Consider the following 15,781-nt stretch of genomic DNA (forward strand, 5'->3'; position numbering starts at 1 on the left):
CCCAGTGTGGCTAACGGAGGCCGGCCACAGACCCGGGACGCGGGTCCAGCTCTGATTTGCCTCCCGAATCGCGGTGGCTGGTTTGCTGTTGCCGGAGCCCATCCGGGCCAGCGGAGCAGCTGCGGAGCCCAGCACCCCGGGGACGGCTGCAACTCTGGGAATTTTTTTCTCGAGCAGGAAGCTGAAGCATTTCCTCCTCCCGCCGCAGCTGATGCTTGCAGCGCGGGTTTTGCAATCCCATAGGCTTCTGTTCTCGGGGCGGGGAGGTGCCTCTCGCCACCTTGCAGCCCCGCGTTTGTTTGCTGGTAATTTTTTTTTTCTTTTTTTTTTTTTGTTTTTTTTTTTTTTTGTTTTTGCATCTGTCAGTGTTTCGCTGCTGGCCCTGACAGGTCCCGGCAACAGGGTGGGTTTCTCTTGGCAGCGCTGACGGCCCCGTCCATGCCCAGCCCTTCGCGCGGTGCTGCCCGCTCGCTGCCGGCGAGGTAGGGGGCTGGCGGCCGCCTGCCCAGGGGAATGTCCTGCGCCCGGATTTTCTCCCGGGCATCGCCAGGCGAGGACGGATAAAGGCTGAGGTTTGGCGGCGGAGGAGCTGCTGGAGATGCAGAGCACCCCAAACTACCTCTGGAGCACCGAGGACCTCCTGGGCCAGGGCGCCACGGCCTGCGTCTACAAAGCTCGCAACAAGGTGAGTCGGGGGGGCACACATGGCCACCCCAAAGCCACCGTGCCCCCCAGCCCTCCTGCCCCCCGGCATGGGGATGCCCGTGCTCCCCTCCGCTCGCCCTCCCCAGAGCTCCCTTGGAGAACGGAGGCTGCCAGCAGCGTCGGGGGCTGCTTTGGGTTTTATTTTCATTTTTCATTTGTCTCCTTCCCCCGCCCAGCCCCGGGCACCGGCTCGGTCCCGCGGGGGGAGAGCAGCTTTCGGGGCCGGGTCCTGCTCGCCGGCCGCCGGCGCTGCCCTGCATGGCGGGGGGGAGGAAGCTGTTTTCGGGGGAATGCCCAGAGGTTTTGAAAACCCCGTCCTTGGTGATTTGCATATTTCATGCAAACACTTGCCAGGGCTGGAATAGAGACTCTCCGCCTCGCCGGGCTTTGAAGTGTGTTGAAGCAAACTGCCTCTGCGCGGTGGGGCCACAGAGGCGGCTTCGGCTTCCAGTGTGGTTTGAAAACAGCCCCGTCCCGCGGGGAGCGGGGGGAGCTCCAGCCCCAGCCCCAAACTTTTTCTGAAGCTGAGCAAACACGCCACCGTCTCACACAGGGGCTGCAGGGGCAGGAAGCAAAGGGAGGTGAATAACAGCCGTTTGGTTCTGCAGTGGGGAGAACGCCGGCCGTGGGACCCCTGTTCAGAACACACATTGTACCGTCAGCATAGTTTGCATCCCGAGCGGGACGCGGGAGCAGTAATGCAGCTGACGGAGCTGCTTAGGACATGGATGGCATCACCTCCCGTTTCCTTTTTCTCTTTTTCCTCTTTTCCCAGAAATCAGGGGAGCTGGTTGCTGTGAAGGTCTTTAATAATGCCAGCTACCTCCGGCCCCAGGAGGTCCAGATGAGAGAGTTCGAGATGCTGAGGAAGCTGAACCATAAGAACATCGTCAAATTGTTTGCCGTGGAGGAGACGGTAAGCGGGACCTCAGCTCGGAAACCCGCTGTGACGACTGGGCCAGTCCCGCGGGGCAGCTGGTCTGTGCTGTGGGAGGCGAGCGGACGTCCCGGGCTGCCTTCTCCTGCCTCTGGCTCCACACCAGCCCTTCAGCACTGGGAGCACTGGTGGCACTAGGTCACTGGGATAGAGCTTGGATGTGACCTGCTGTCGTCCCCTGGCCAAGCGTGTAGCACAGCGGGGACATTTGAGCAACCTGGTCTAGTGGGAGGTGTCCCTGCCCAGGGCAGGGGTTGGAACTGAATGGTCTTTAAGGTCCCTTCCAACCCAAACCATTCCACGGTTCTGTGATTCTCCATCTCTGGGTTGTCCGAGCAGGAGAAACCCAGGGACCCACTAACAAAGGGAGGGGACCTGGTCCTGCCTGGCGGGGGGCACAGGCCACCGGCTGGGACATGGGGCTGGCCGAGCCCTCACAGCCATTCCTCGCCACAGGGCAGCAGCAAGCAGAAGGTGCTGGTGATGGAGTACTGCTCGAGCGGCAGCCTGCTCAACGTGCTGGAGGACCCGGCGAACGCCTTCGGCTTGCCCGAGTCCGAGTTCCTCATCGTGCTGCAGTGCGTGGGTGAGTGCGGGGCTCCCCGTGCCCCCGGCCCAGACGGGCAGCTGCCAGCCACCATGAGCACAGCCCGGGGACAAGAAATGGGCTGGGGACATCCCGGTGCTGGTGGGACCCTGTGGGCAGCAGCCCTGGGGTGGGTTTGTGAGCTCAGGGGGAAGCCCTGAGGGTTCGGGGGAAGCCCTGAGGGTTTGGTTTCTCATCCCAGAGCTGCTCCGGGAAGCAGCTGTGGGAACGGGCTGTGCCCTGCGATGGGGGGGCACGAGGGCAGTGCCCCACCGTCTGCTCGCTCACGCTCTCCATTCCTCTGAAGTCGTGTTGGTCCCCGTTTAAGGGCAACCAACCCTGGATCTTGTCCCCTCTCCATCCCTTCTCACACTCCTACATTCAAACAAACCCCACTGGAGCAAACCGCCTTCCCCCTTGTGCCCAGTGGCAGGGATGAACCACCTCCGCGAGAACGGCGTTGTCCACAGAGACATCAAACCCGGGAACATCATGCGGCTGATGGGGGAAGACGGGCAGAGCGTCTATAAGCTGACGGATTTTGGGGCCGCCCGGGAGCTGGATGATGATGAAAAGTTTGTGTCTGTCTACGGGACGGAGGAATATCTCGTGAGTGCAGCGTGTCGCCGGTCTGGTGGTCCCTGGGAGCCGTGGGGGAAGCTGGTCCCCATCCCTCCCTCCAACGGCCGGGCAACCTGTAGAGAGCAGCAGCGTCATGGAGAGCCCAATCCCAAAGGGGCCACATTTTTCGAAGATGGGGGGGCTCAGCGTTTTTGTGGTAGAGTTGCAGGTGACGTTTTGTTTGGAGGCTCCAGCGGTAGAAGAGGCCAAAGCGAGCGGTCGGTTTTCAGTGCCAAGGCTCGATGCCGGCTGCAGCCCCACTGGCCGCGTTGGCAGCGCCGCTCTCTGCTTCACCCCCGCAGCACCCGGACATGTACGAGCGCGCCGTCCTGCGCAAGCCGCAGCAGAAGGCGTACGGCGTCACCGTCGACCTCTGGAGCATCGGAGTCACCTTCTACCACGCTGCCACCGGCAGCCTCCCCTTTGTCCCCTTTGGGGGACCTCGCAGGAACAAGGAGACCATGTAGGTACCACGTCCGGCTGGGTGCTGCTGCCTGGGGAGGTGGGACCATGGCTGGTGGCTCTGGGGGCTGCAGGACAAGCTGGCTGTGGCTTGGTGCACGCCAGCAGCACCCTGGGACTGTCAGCTGTAGTTTACAGCTCACTTGATCCCCCGTCGCCTTGAAAGCCCCGAAACGTAGCCCGTGGCTGATTGCGGTATGGAGAGGGTGCATGTGCTTGTGGCAAGGGATCTGCGCCCCATTTACCGCGTTTGGCCTCAAAATGCATCCTCGTGACTTAGTGGCTAAACAGCTGGAAGAGGAGGCAGGGTTGATGTTTGCTTGAAACTTTTTTGACTGTTTCTTCAAGTATTTTCCCTCTGTGCCTTTTTTTCTTTCTGTGAATTGTGTCTTTCCCAGCCCTTTCCCTCTTTGCTGACCCCGAGGGACGTGGTGCCCAACCAGAGGTCACTTGGCTCGTTTCAGCTGCGAGCGATTTCCTTTCCACAGGTATAAAATCACCACGGAGAAGCCCCCCGGAGCCATTGCGGGGGTCCAGAGGCAGGAGAACGGGAGCATCGAGTGGAGCTACGAGCTGCCCGTCACCTGCCGCCTCTCCACGTGAGTGTCCCTTCCCGGGCTCAGCTCCCGCGTCCTGGCACCGTGGCTGGAGGGGGCGTCCCACCCCAGACGGCACGGGAAGCTCTAACGAGGCAGAGGAGCTTTTCATCTGCAGGTGTCCCAGCTCTGGGGCAGGTCTTTGCTCTACAGCGGGGAAAAGGGGGTGCAAGACAGGGCAGCGTCTCCGTCGGTGCGGTCCCTGTGGCTCAGGGTTATGCCAGTCTGTGCAAACATCCCTTCTTCTGCTGCCGCAGGGGGCTGAAGGACCAGCTGATACCCATTTTGGCTAACATCCTGGAGGCGGATCAGGAGAAATGCTGGGGATTCGACCAGTTTTTTGCGGAAACCAACGACATTTTGCACAGGATTGTGGTTGACGTCTTCTCCCTGCAGCAGGCTTCCTCGCATCGCATCTACATCCACTCCTACAACACGTAAGGATGCCAAGGCCCTGTTGAAAGAGAATTTGGGAACTGAGCTCAGGAGCCTCAGCCCCTCATTTCGGAAGAGGGGAGCGCCTGTTCCCTTTGCACCCCAGTTAAACCAGGTTAAAACATACCAGGTTCAAAGCATCCTTTGCTGGGGAGTGCACCAACCAGCAGCTGTCAGCTCCTGGCATGGCACACGCAGACCCCCGGGGAGGTTGTCCGAGGGGTCCCATTGACCATCTGGGTTATTTTGCTGCAAGAAGAGGGTGGTAGGCTGTTAAAGCGGTGGAAGCCTGAGTGCTCACCACCTTGCTTATTCCCCACCCTTTCGTTTCTTTTTTGTTTCAGTACCACCAAGTTTTTGGATGCTGTCTTCAAACAAACAAACATAGTCCCTCACCACCAAGAATATTTCTTTGAAGGTCATCTGTATGAACTGGATCCTAATCTACAAGCTCATAATTTCTGCACAACCACAGAGCACAACCCTCTGACCTTGCTGAGCTCCGCTGAGCAGCCAGAAGAGGTGGTGGGAGTCAGATACAGAGACCGTGAGTACCGTTGGCTTGGAGATGCATCACGGCGCGCGGGGTGGGTGCCATAAGGGAGATTTGCTTAAATTATTATCCTAATAGACACCCATGCAGAGCGGGAGGTGCAGGGGTGATGGTGCTGGAGCAGGATTAGGAGGTTTGGGGGCAGTTTTCCCCTGCCGTGTACTGTTGCTCCACGGCTGCCTGCCAAGCAGCATAGTCCACATTTAGTCCACATACTCGTAGTCCATATTATTAATCCACGTATTCCATAGTCCACATATTCGCGCCATAGTCCACATTTCTGAAACATCCTGGAGGGCTGCACTAAGCTTCCAGCATTGCAGCTGCTCCGGTGCGCGAAATCCCAAGCGGCTGCGGGGTTGGCTCCGGTGGGTGTGAGATGTCCTGGGGGGGTCCCCAAAGCCCCGTGGCCATGAACGTCTCCCTTATGAAGAAAGGCTGAGGGATTTTGGTCTCTTCAGTCTGGAAAAAAGATGAATGAGGGGGGATCTTATCAACGCTTATAAATACTTCAAGGGGGGGTGTCAGGAGGATGGGGCCAGGCTCTTTCAGTGGTGCCCAGCAACAGGACAAGGGGTAACAGGCACAGACTTGACCATGGGAAGTTCCATCTCAACATGAGGAGGAACTTCTTTGCTGTGAGGGTGGCAGAGCCGTGGCACAGGCTGCCCAGAGAGGTGGGGGAGTCTCCGTCTCTGGAGACATCCCAACCCCGCCTGGACGCGTTCCTGTGCCACCTGCTGTGGGTGACCCTGCTCTGGCAGGGGGTTGGAGGGGATGATCTCCAGAGGCCACTTCCCACCCCGTGAGCCTGTGATTCTGTGACCGCTGTCTGTCTTTCCAGCGGCACTTGAGTTTCCCAAGTTTGTCCCCAAGGTGGACGTGGTGGCCGACTGCAGCGCAGCCAAGGTAGGCGGGGGTGGCAGCGTGGGCAGGGGGCAGCCCCGTCGGCGAGGCGCAGCCCCTGGCAGTGCCCTTTGCTTTGCAGAGTGCGGTGGGCGCCGTGCACCAGACGCTGCGCATCGCCCAGGCCCTGCGGCGCTGCCGGGAGCTGCTGGCCAAAGGTCTCCGCTGGGTGATGTGAGTGCCGGGGACACCGCGGTGGCGGGCAGCGGTGGGGCGACCTGTCCCTTCCCAGCACCCAGAGCTCTGTGTGTGAGGAGTTAAAGCGCTCCTGGGTTTCCAGCCACCTCCAGAGAGGGCAGGACCACCACCTCACAGGGTACTGGGAGGGGACCAGGACCATGTCCAGCGTGTCCCCCTGTACCAGGGACACCACGGGGGACACACGTGCCAGGCTGTGAGGGGGCTGGACCTATTGAAAGATACCTCTTAGTGTTGTGAGGATGCTTCTGTCCCCACTTCTTAATTTTGAGTCACTCTTTTCAGTTCAGGAGATGCTGAGGAAAACAGCATTTTTTTATTATTATTATTATTATTATTATTATTATTATTATTATTATTATTATTATTATTATTATTATTATTATTAAAACAGCATTTATTATTATTATTATTAAAACAGCAATTGATAATAACAACAACAACAACAACAACAATAATAATGTTACTGTTGCTGTTATCACCGTGCATTTTCACCGTCCTACCCATCTCCACCGGGGCAGGAGCTTCTTGTGCAGTGTCGGGACAGTGCCCAGGGGGGAGACCCCCCCCTGCCCGGGAGCTGCACCCAGTTTTACCTGCATCCAGCCCCCATTTTCCCACGAGCAGCCAGAGAGGAGCCACCAGCCCCATCCTCACCCCCCGCCACGCGCGGCCGGCCCCGGGATGCAGGTCAGGCCGCCGGGGAGCGCGCGTTGGATGGGCTGTTTTCTCTCTTGGCAGCGGGAACCTGAAAACGGAGTGCTTGAGGATTTTGGAGCAGAGGAGAGGGGCTCACGCGGTGCTCGCCTGCCTGCAGGTCACTGAGGTGAAGACCCTCGTGCTGTAAGTGTGGCTGGGCCAGGGCAGCTTTGCAGCCGCGGGGATGCGGGCGCTGGGCTGGGCAGGCACCGGCGCTGCCCCGAGGCTGCTGCAGATAAGGTGTAGGACTCTCAAAGGTGCCTCGATAATCAGAAATAAGTAAAATTCCAGGAATAAGCTGGGAGCTGGAAGGTAAAAGGCTTTTTCACTGTATGTGGAGACTGCGGGAAGTGAGCCGCCCTGGCTGGTTTTCCATCTTTGCTTCAGTTTTTAATGATCAGTCCCTGGTTTCACGGGAGTTCAGAATTAGTCCTCGCTCTCCGGTTCCTGCTCCAGGGTTTTCAGGCTCTTACAGCCCATGAGCCACAAAATAAATGTGAGGAGAAGGCAGGGCGGCTGCTGCCAGCTGGTGGGAAAGGGAAAAAGAGCTGTTGCTGCCAGCAGAGTTAAAACAACAGGCAAGATGGCATCAGCTGCCAGGTCCCCGGGGTCTGCCCAGCATCGCTGACCCCGTTCCCTGCAGACAGCCCCGGAGCGCGGGAAGCGCCGGGCAGTGCCAGGGATTAGCCGCAGCCCATCGCGCTGCGTTCCCACCGGGATGGCATCCCGCCTGAGCACACCGTCCCCAGCGAGATGTCTTTTATTGCCATTGAAGAGGCTCCACTAATGGAGCACTCACCGGAGGCTGAATTACGGAGAAGCCCTGGGCCGTCCCCACCGTAACCGCTGCGCCCATTCCCACCCGCGCTGCCCCGGGGAAGCTGAACCTGTTTCATCTAAAGTAACTCACCGTTATTTTGCTTTTCTGTTTTGTTATTGTAGTGGAAAATTCTTTGCTCCTGGGTTGCTGTTCTTTTATTCTTTTCAGTTTAGCAAGTCCCTTAATTTCCATTTCATCTAAAAAGACGGGGACACATGGTTCCCATTGGCTTCAGCCGGATTAGCGCGGGGCTGCAGTGCCAGGATGCTGCAGCTGGGGGCTGTTGGCTTATCCATCCCTTCCAACACGGGCTGGGTGAGGATTTCTGCTGACTTCGCCAGCCTGCAGCGCTCGGCGTTACCCTCTCGCACCAGCTGCAGGGAGGCAGACAACATCTGATCTGGCGTAAAGCCAGTGGGTATGAAGCTACCAATTTTGGAGCAAATTGGACACAACAGGGCGAGTTTTTCCCGGATCAGCACTTTGCATCTTGTGGCTCAGATCGGGTACCCTGGATGCAGGGTTATGTCCCGAGCAAACCTCCGCCCGGCTCCCCCAGGGGCTCTGACGCTGCCTCCGCCACGGGATGGATTTTCTTTGCCAGGTGACGGCCGCCTCTGGATTGTATTCTTCTTAGGGAATAGATATTTTCTGACTTTCCTCAGGTACGAGGCTGTTCCTGCAGGCAGCGGGGTGCCGGCTCTGAAGGATGTGGCCATGGTGAAGACAAGGCTGCAGAGGGTGAGCGGGGACGGGGAGCATCCGCGCGGATGGGGAGCATCCGTGGGTCGGGGCAGCATTCGGAGCCGCCGGCCCCAACCTCTCCTCCCCATCCGCAGGTCGCCGAGGAGCTCTCTCAGTGCTCCCACAACATCTTTGACTTGCAAGGGGCGCTGGACGGGATTTTGGCCGAACTGGTGAAGCACAGGCAACAAGTGCACGAAGACAAAAGGTTTGTAGCGCCAGCTTTACCGAAAGCCCTGCCGACGCGGGGCTGTTCTCAGCTGGGCTGGGCGGACATCGCCGCGTGCTCCCAAACACGTATAACACAGCGTGCTGTCCCTAGACACAGACGTGGGTAGCAGCAGCGTCCCTGAGTTACAGCGTGTCTGGATTTCCCCCCAAAGTGCTAATTTCACCCCAGACTCGTCCCCTTCCTCGGGCGGGGCCTCACGCCTCCTTCCCTCTCCCCATCCCAGCATCCGGCAGATCGAGTGCTGCCTGGAGAAGATGCAGCTGATCTACAAGCAGTTCAAGAAGGCCAGGACGTCTCTGCGTGAGTGGCGGGGACGGCGGCCCCGGGGACACGAGGCGCAGGGACACAGCAGGAAGGTCCCTGCCCCCTGCAAAAATGAATGATTTCAGTTTGCCAGGTTTAGCAGTTATTTCTGTGCCGTGACGGTAGTCCCAGGGGCTGCAGCCCTGAAAAGCCCCTTGAGTGGCCTCTGGGTGCTGTGAAATTGCCCGTTTATTGGGTTATTAACAGCAGAACGCGTGGAGTGCGTTCTGGCAGGTGACCGGTGTCTTTCCTCCCCAGGGCTGGGCTACAACGAGGAGCAAATACACAAGCTGGATAAGTAAGTCCCAAACTTCTCCCCTTTCCCAGACCGGCCCCACGCTGTGGCCGGGGAGCCCTTCGGTGTTTCCCGTTGAATCCTCGGGGGATGCAAAACGCTCCTGGGTCACTGACGCTGGGAGAGGGTACCCATAAGTGGCTTCTGTGACGATTCATGGAGGCAGGACCTTTCCCAGCAAACTTTTTCAAGCTACAGGCTATTTCAGACGAAGATGTGAGAAAAACTCTGCAGACCTGGGGAGCGGGAGTTGCTCTGAGGCCAAATCCCCGTGTGAGACTGCAGAGAACAAGCCCATTTCAGGCTGTTGCTCCCACTGACTCCGATCACGGCCATTTATTCACTGAGATGCTGATTTAGGAAGCGTCCCTGCTTTCATATCTGTTTGACTTTCAGTGGGAGTAAAGTGTCTGATGGCTTTTGTGCCTTTAAAAATCCTCCTTTCAGTTTCCACTGAAACCAGGGGAATTTAACACGGGCTAGAAATAAAATGCACGCTTCAGTATGCACCGGGAGGGGTGAAATTTAACAGGGGGCTCCTTTATGTTAATTAATCTTTGCTCAACCTTGGACACTTGCCGTGAACTCCAAGGCAAAGACTTCTCAGAAGTGCCGCGGGGTGGGGGTGACCACCCGGGGGTCCCTGCCTGGCTCCCCCCGCCCCCGAAACCTCCCTCGCCTCTTCGTCATCACTCGGCTTTGTTTTCTCTATTAACACTGATGCAAAATCCATTCCTGAGCATCCAGTCCTCCACCGGGGAGCCAGCTTGAGGTCTCCTGCCACATGAACTGGGATGTTCATTTTTGCACATTTAAGGAAATAAGACCATTCTCTCTTTTTTTTTTTTCTGGTTTTAGGGTGAATTTAGGGCATCTGGCCAGGAAGGTCCTGTTGATTTTCCAGGAGGACTGTGTCCAGCGGTACCAGGAGGCCCTGGCCCTCCATGGCACCAGGATGAGGTACCAGCCCTTCTCCCGGCTTTTGGGGCTCCGGCTTTCGAGCCCCGGCAGGGATGGGAGAGGGGATTTCCCAGTAACCCACCAGCGACCGGGGCTTCCGAATGCTCTCTGCTATTGATCGAGGGTCGGGATGCGGATAGAGACGATGCTGTTGGTAACTGCTGCTGAGGGACCCCTAAAGGGGTGGAAATCCTGCTGTGCACGCTGGTTCTTATGCCGTGCCGTGTATTTCTGCCCCGTTGTTTGAAGTTTTGTTTTTTTTAAAAAAAAAGCCCCCTAAACTTGCACGTTGGCTTCAAGCGGCTGGTTTCCTTGCTCTCTGATGGGAAGAGGTTATTTTATCAGGACAAAATTGCTATTGAGACAGAGGGATCTACTTATTAGGAATGACTTTCTGTTAAATGGCGTTTGGGGAATAATGCAAAGAGCAAATTACCTTGCAGTGATTGAGCACAAACCACTGCCCACGACAGCAGCAAAGGGCAGGGACCAGGGGGAGGCAGCTGGGGGAAGAGGATGTTGCAGAAATTGGATTTTTACGGCAAGGTTGCTTTTAGAGAGCAGCATCCATCCCCCTGGACTGCCAGCGTGGGCGGAAGGGGGATGGTTTTCCACAATGCCTTGGAATCGAACCGGCTTTTGACCCTTATTTCTGGCGTGGAGTAGCCCCGCATAGGATTTACCGGGGGATGGGGAGGGTGAGTTTTTAGGCGAGAAATTTGTCTCGGGTGCTCAGGAGGGCCCCAGGAGCAGCCCCCTGCCCCTGGTTTCTCCCCATTCAGCCTCAGCTCGTGCAGCCGGGGGTTTCCATGCTGCAAACCCTCCTCCACGGGCGGGTTTCGCTTTGGGGACAGAAGCTGTTGCCCACAGTCACCTCCCGCCACGTCCCATGGCGGGACAGTGACATCTCCCCTTGGCTTCTGCGGGAATTTTGTCTCCAGGTGAGATTCCTCCCCGGGTGTCGAGCCCCCAGGCCCGTGCAGCGCAGGAGCCCGTCTGCACCGAGGCAGGGCTTTTACCTTTGCTCACGGGGAGGAAAAAAAAAACTGATGTTTTTCTGGAGTATTTTTGTATGTGTTTTTTTCTGTCCTTAGGGAGAAGGCATTGTGAGTCACAACTGGATATTTTTAATTTATTGTTATTTCGGTTTTAATTGTCCTGTTTTGAGTTTCTTCCTGCGAGCAGCCAGGGTTTGTGGCGTGATGGCTGTTTTTCTGGGGGCTGGAGGTGGACCAGTCACCTTAAATATTCTTCTTTTTTTTTTTTTTAAGCCAAACCAACCCTTTTTTTATACAACTCACGTTTTTCCTGCCGGGTGCCTGGCACCTCTGTCCTGGCAGGAACGGGACAGTCGGTCCCCCCCAAAAAATGACAGGAGGATTTACCGCCGAGGCCGAGGGGGGGACGCGCTGCTCACAGCGTCACCCCCCGGCAGAGCCCACCCAGCGCCGCCTGTTCTGGGCTTTGCTGTCAGTGGCGCTGCCGCAGGGACTGTCCCCAGGGGGTACGAGGGGGAACTTTTCTGCCCTTCACCCGCTTCAAACGTGGAAGCAGAGGGTGGAAAAGGCAACGCAAACCCAAGGATGCTCCGTCCTCCAGAGGGGACCAGCCTGGGCATTAGCGCGGCAGCGATGGGCTTGAGCTGTCTCTCGTATAAGCAAGACTTTCCCTAATTAATTTGCTGTTAGTGCTGTTTGTATAACCTCGCCGACCGTGGCTATTAGCAGAGCTGCAGCCGTAATTACAACGCTGTTGTGACTCATTTGCATTCCTTCAGGATTTTAACTCAGATCCAGAAAGGTTTGCAGAAAGCAATGCAAAAATAAAACAACACCGACAAAAAGAAAAGTGATGCAATGCTTCACACTGCTGCTGAGCGTCGACTGGAAATTTTGTCATCGTTTTTCTTTCTAGGAAAGTTTGTGAGGTAAAGAAGCATCTGAAGAGGCTCAGCAACCACATCAGCGCCTGCAGCGTGGAGACGATGGAGTGCCAGGACTGCCTGCAGAGCGTAGGTGCCCGGGGATGCTCCCTGCTTCCAGACAGCGCTGCTGCTCCCCTCTCCCAGCACCCCCCAGGAGCAGGGCAACACCGGGGCGTTTTTAAAACTGCTGCAGTTTTTCCGGGCGATCCACACTGGGGATCTTGCTTTTTCCCCACCGAGCAGAGGAAGGAGTGGGTAAACCTTCGGCAGGGGCACCGCTGGTCCCGCCGACTGCCTGGCACTGGGGACTCCGTGCCCAACAGACAGGAATTGCTGCAGTGGAAAAGATGATGCTTCACCTCCGGCTCCCCCCGTGCTGACGGGCTGCAGCACAGCCACCCGCGAGACGCCCTGGTCCTTTGGTTATTTTATTTGGCATGTTCTGAAGAAGCGGATGTGCTGGGCGTGACTGCGCAGGTGTCATTTCCCCGAGTGTTTTGTCCCCCTCTCGCCCGGGGGTGGGCACGCCGCGCTGGCGGGGCTGCAGGGAGGGTCAGGCCACCGCGACCAGCCGGGGGCTGCCGGGGGCTGCCACGTCTCTCCATCTCCGCAGGCTCTGGACAGGTTTCTCCAGATGGAGAAACAGAATCCAGCCCCAGTTCCTCCCGCACCTTCCCTCGTCCATCTCAGCCAGGCACGCCAGGAGATGGCTTTTCGGTGAGTCTTTCGGAAGGGGGTTTTGCGGACAGCCTGGCTCCCGGGGAGCAGCGGGACTTCCCGGGATCCTCTGCAGGAGCGACAGGGCGAGCGCTGGGGCACGGGCTCGGTGTCCGCAGGGCTGGGACAGTCTGCGTTGAGCCCTTCACCACCCCGTGGCCCTGCCGGGTGCCATCCCCCCTGGGTGACCCGCGGGGTGTCCCGGCCAGCCCTTCTGCAGGGAGCAGGGGGCTGAGCAGCATGGGGGTAAGGGGCTGGTTGTGTCCCCGGCAGGATGCAGGAGCTCCTGGAGCAGATGAGGTCAGTAACTTGTGATCTCCAGTTCAACAACAGCATCATCGAGCGGTGAGTAAGAGCAGCCGGAGACACCGCTCTGAGCGGCGGTTCCTGCCCCTGACAGCAGGACGTGCCCTGGGAAGGGGCGGTGGGGCTGGGGGGGCTCCCTGGGGGTCGGTGAATGAGCCCCGGCGTGGGGAGCTGCACCTGGTGCCCACCACAACCACGGCTACCCATGGGCTGGTTCACACGGCGGGTGTTACCGGCACCAAGTTGACATCACGATCTGGCAGCCGAAGAGAGTTTTTCTTCCTTGGGAGTTTCAGCATGATCTTCTGCAAATGCTATGTCATGTCTACACCCTCTTCCCAGCCTTTTTCCTGTGCTGCTCAGCACCGGAGCTGCTGAGTGCCACGGAGAAGTGGATGCTTTCCATTTCTGGATGAAACGCTCTGCAAACCCCAGCATCCTACTGCTGACAAACCTCCCCCCGCCCCCCGGGGTTTCTTCCTCTGCAAAGGTTTTTTGAAGATCCTAATGCAAACCAACAATAGGAATACACATAGCAAAATGTCACAGAGTTTCAGATCAGGTTTTAAAACGAAAAAAAAGAAATCGGCGATTCCTCCCAGCCCTGTTTTTACAGGGCCAACTGTGTTATTGCAGCATGTCCGCTATGAATAAGGGGATAAGAAAGGTCTGGTATGCTTTTGATGTGAAGAGCTTATCCCAAAAGACACTGGAACAAGCCCAGAAATTGGTGCCCAGCCCAAATTGTACTCTGGGGCTGCATGAGCCCGGGAGATCCCTCTCTAGCCTAAAGCCTCTGGTTTTGTCCCTGCAGGTTAAGTGGGGCTGCCCCCACTCCCGGTATTTGAGAGACGTGGTGAATTTGCAGCTGCTGAAGCAAAACCGCTTTCCACAGCAGGGAACACTTACAGCACTTTGCGTCCAGAGCGATGGAGGTGTTTGACGTTCGTGTTTGAGGAGCTCTCTGTGTCCTACCTCTCCGCTCCAGCACTTTTGCACAGTTCACCAGCATTAGCTTTGAGTGGCTTGCAAGCCTTGAGCCTTCGGAAGTTTGACCAGAAAATTGGGGTTATTTTTTTTCCTTTTAAAAAGTGCTTGAAGGACTTCATGTTTTTCTAGCTTCTCTGTATCACCATGTCGGATGATGAAGAGGAAGAGGCTAGACAGATAAATTATCTTTTGCTGTCTTACTTATTTAGAGATTACTCCTACTTTTTAACGTACTTCTGCCCCCTGAGGCTCCGTGGAGCGGGGAGGTGCCCAGGGCGGGAGGGATGCTGTGCCTGATGGGTGAGAGACCGGATCCAGCCCGGGATGGTCCCAGTGCTCTGCCGTGGGTGCTCCAGCCTCTCCTCCTGCTTCTCCAGCCCAGCCCCGGGTTTGGGAGTGGGAAGTCGCGGGAGGCTTCTCTTTTTTTGGTACATTTCTATAAATGTAACTAAGTTCTGTGTTTATGCACGTGGGGGTGTGTGCCTTCTCCAAACAACCCTGGACTGAAACTGTGCCTCCAGCCACCCAACCTGGGGGTGCTACTAAATGCCGAGGCAAAATCGCAGACGATAGGGCTCCCACGAGCCCTCTCCAGACACAGTTCTGCAAGAGGAAGCAGGGATATTTCTTTGCCTTTTAGGTGAAAGATGAAAAGGAATCCTAAGCAGTCACCCCTGCCATTAACGCGCAGGGAGAAAGGACGCATTGAGCTGTGGAGGTGACAGCAGCCGGGGTGGCAGAGCTGGGACGGGGACAGCAGGGACACGCAGGGGCTCTGTGGGGCTGGCTGTGAGTGTTTGGAGCTGCCCTGGGCAGGAGATGCCCAACACTTCACTCCTGTTACACTCCTGAGAAATAGGATGGAGGGGAAACGCATTACCCCCCCACCCCATTGGCCCCCCCGAAGCCCATCGAGAGCTATGGAAGGACCCCGGCGCTCCGCGTCGGGGCTGTACCCAGCCCTTTGTTAGGGGTGGTTATTGTGCTCTGATTTTCCTGCTGGTTTTTGACCTTGGTTTTTACGAGGAGCCATAATCCTCCGGTTATCGGCTGAGTCAGCTGCTCGCCAGCAGCAGCGTGCGGAGCAGCGATACGGGCAGCCTGGGGTCTCGGGAGTGTGAGTGTTCGATGGTATCAAGGAGCTCTTTGTGGGACGAGTCAGACACGCCGCCCTCCGTCCACCTCTTCCTGCCTGTCCCCGGGGTGATTTATGGGTTGTCACCCAGATCCCACAGCCCACGTCCGTAGCGCAGCAGAGAGCAGCGTCCCGGGCTGCAGCAGAGCCAGGCAGGGCCATGACTCCCATCCAGCTGGGCTCAGACACGCGGATTTACACCCGGGGGACTCCTGCCAGACCGATGGGCAGCATTTTGCCTCGGCTCTTCCCACCCCTGCCTGGCACACATGAGCGCAAAGACACATAAATCCCTGCCCTGGGCTCCCTGTAGAGCCCCCGCCCCCCTGAGCCCTCCCCCCTGGGAAGGGGGCTGCACTAATGATGCTCACGGGGTGGCAAACGTGGGAAGCACAGGTCCCTTTGGCCCCGCGGTCTGGCGGTTGGGGGGCTGCACTGGCGGCAGAAATGAATGTCTGGATTCATTCCTGTCCCCTGCATAAACCCCTTCCCTCCGTGTCTGCCCAGTTTCTACCTGTGCGCAAACCGTGACCGGCTGCCGCGGTTAACGCAGGTTGGAGCAGGGACGGGGGAGTCAGGACTTTGGCAGCAGCAAAGTCCAAGGGTGAGGGACTCGCTGCAGCTCCCGGGGAATGACTGTGCTCCTGGCAGGAGAGG

At 57.5% G+C, this 15,781-nt stretch overlaps 1 protein-coding gene across 1 annotated transcript; it reads left to right on the forward strand.

Moving 5' to 3' along the window:
* The first annotated feature begins 342 nt into the window (after positions 1 to 342).
* Positions 343 to 14,319, forward strand: IKBKE (inhibitor of nuclear factor kappa B kinase subunit epsilon). The gene is made up of 20 exons (XM_054181553.1): positions 343 to 685; positions 1,481 to 1,621; positions 2,099 to 2,228; positions 2,656 to 2,837; positions 3,152 to 3,312; positions 3,800 to 3,910; positions 4,165 to 4,344; positions 4,687 to 4,889; positions 5,740 to 5,804; positions 5,884 to 5,975; positions 6,741 to 6,842; positions 8,184 to 8,259; positions 8,358 to 8,470; positions 8,718 to 8,794; positions 9,056 to 9,095; positions 9,951 to 10,052; positions 11,967 to 12,063; positions 12,590 to 12,693; positions 12,967 to 13,038; positions 13,814 to 14,319. Exons 1-20 carry the CDS (start codon positions 599 to 601, stop codon positions 13,845 to 13,847), a joined length of 2,169 nt encoding a protein of 722 aa, XP_054037528.1. The 5' UTR covers positions 343 to 598; the 3' UTR covers positions 13,848 to 14,319.
* The last annotated feature ends 1,462 nt before the right edge of the window (positions 14,320 to 15,781 follow it).

This window comes from Rissa tridactyla, chromosome 21 (genome assembly GCF_028500815.1).
Source record: "Rissa tridactyla isolate bRisTri1 chromosome 21, bRisTri1.patW.cur.20221130, whole genome shotgun sequence".
Classification (NCBI taxonomy): domain Eukaryota; kingdom Metazoa; phylum Chordata; class Aves; order Charadriiformes; family Laridae; genus Rissa; species Rissa tridactyla.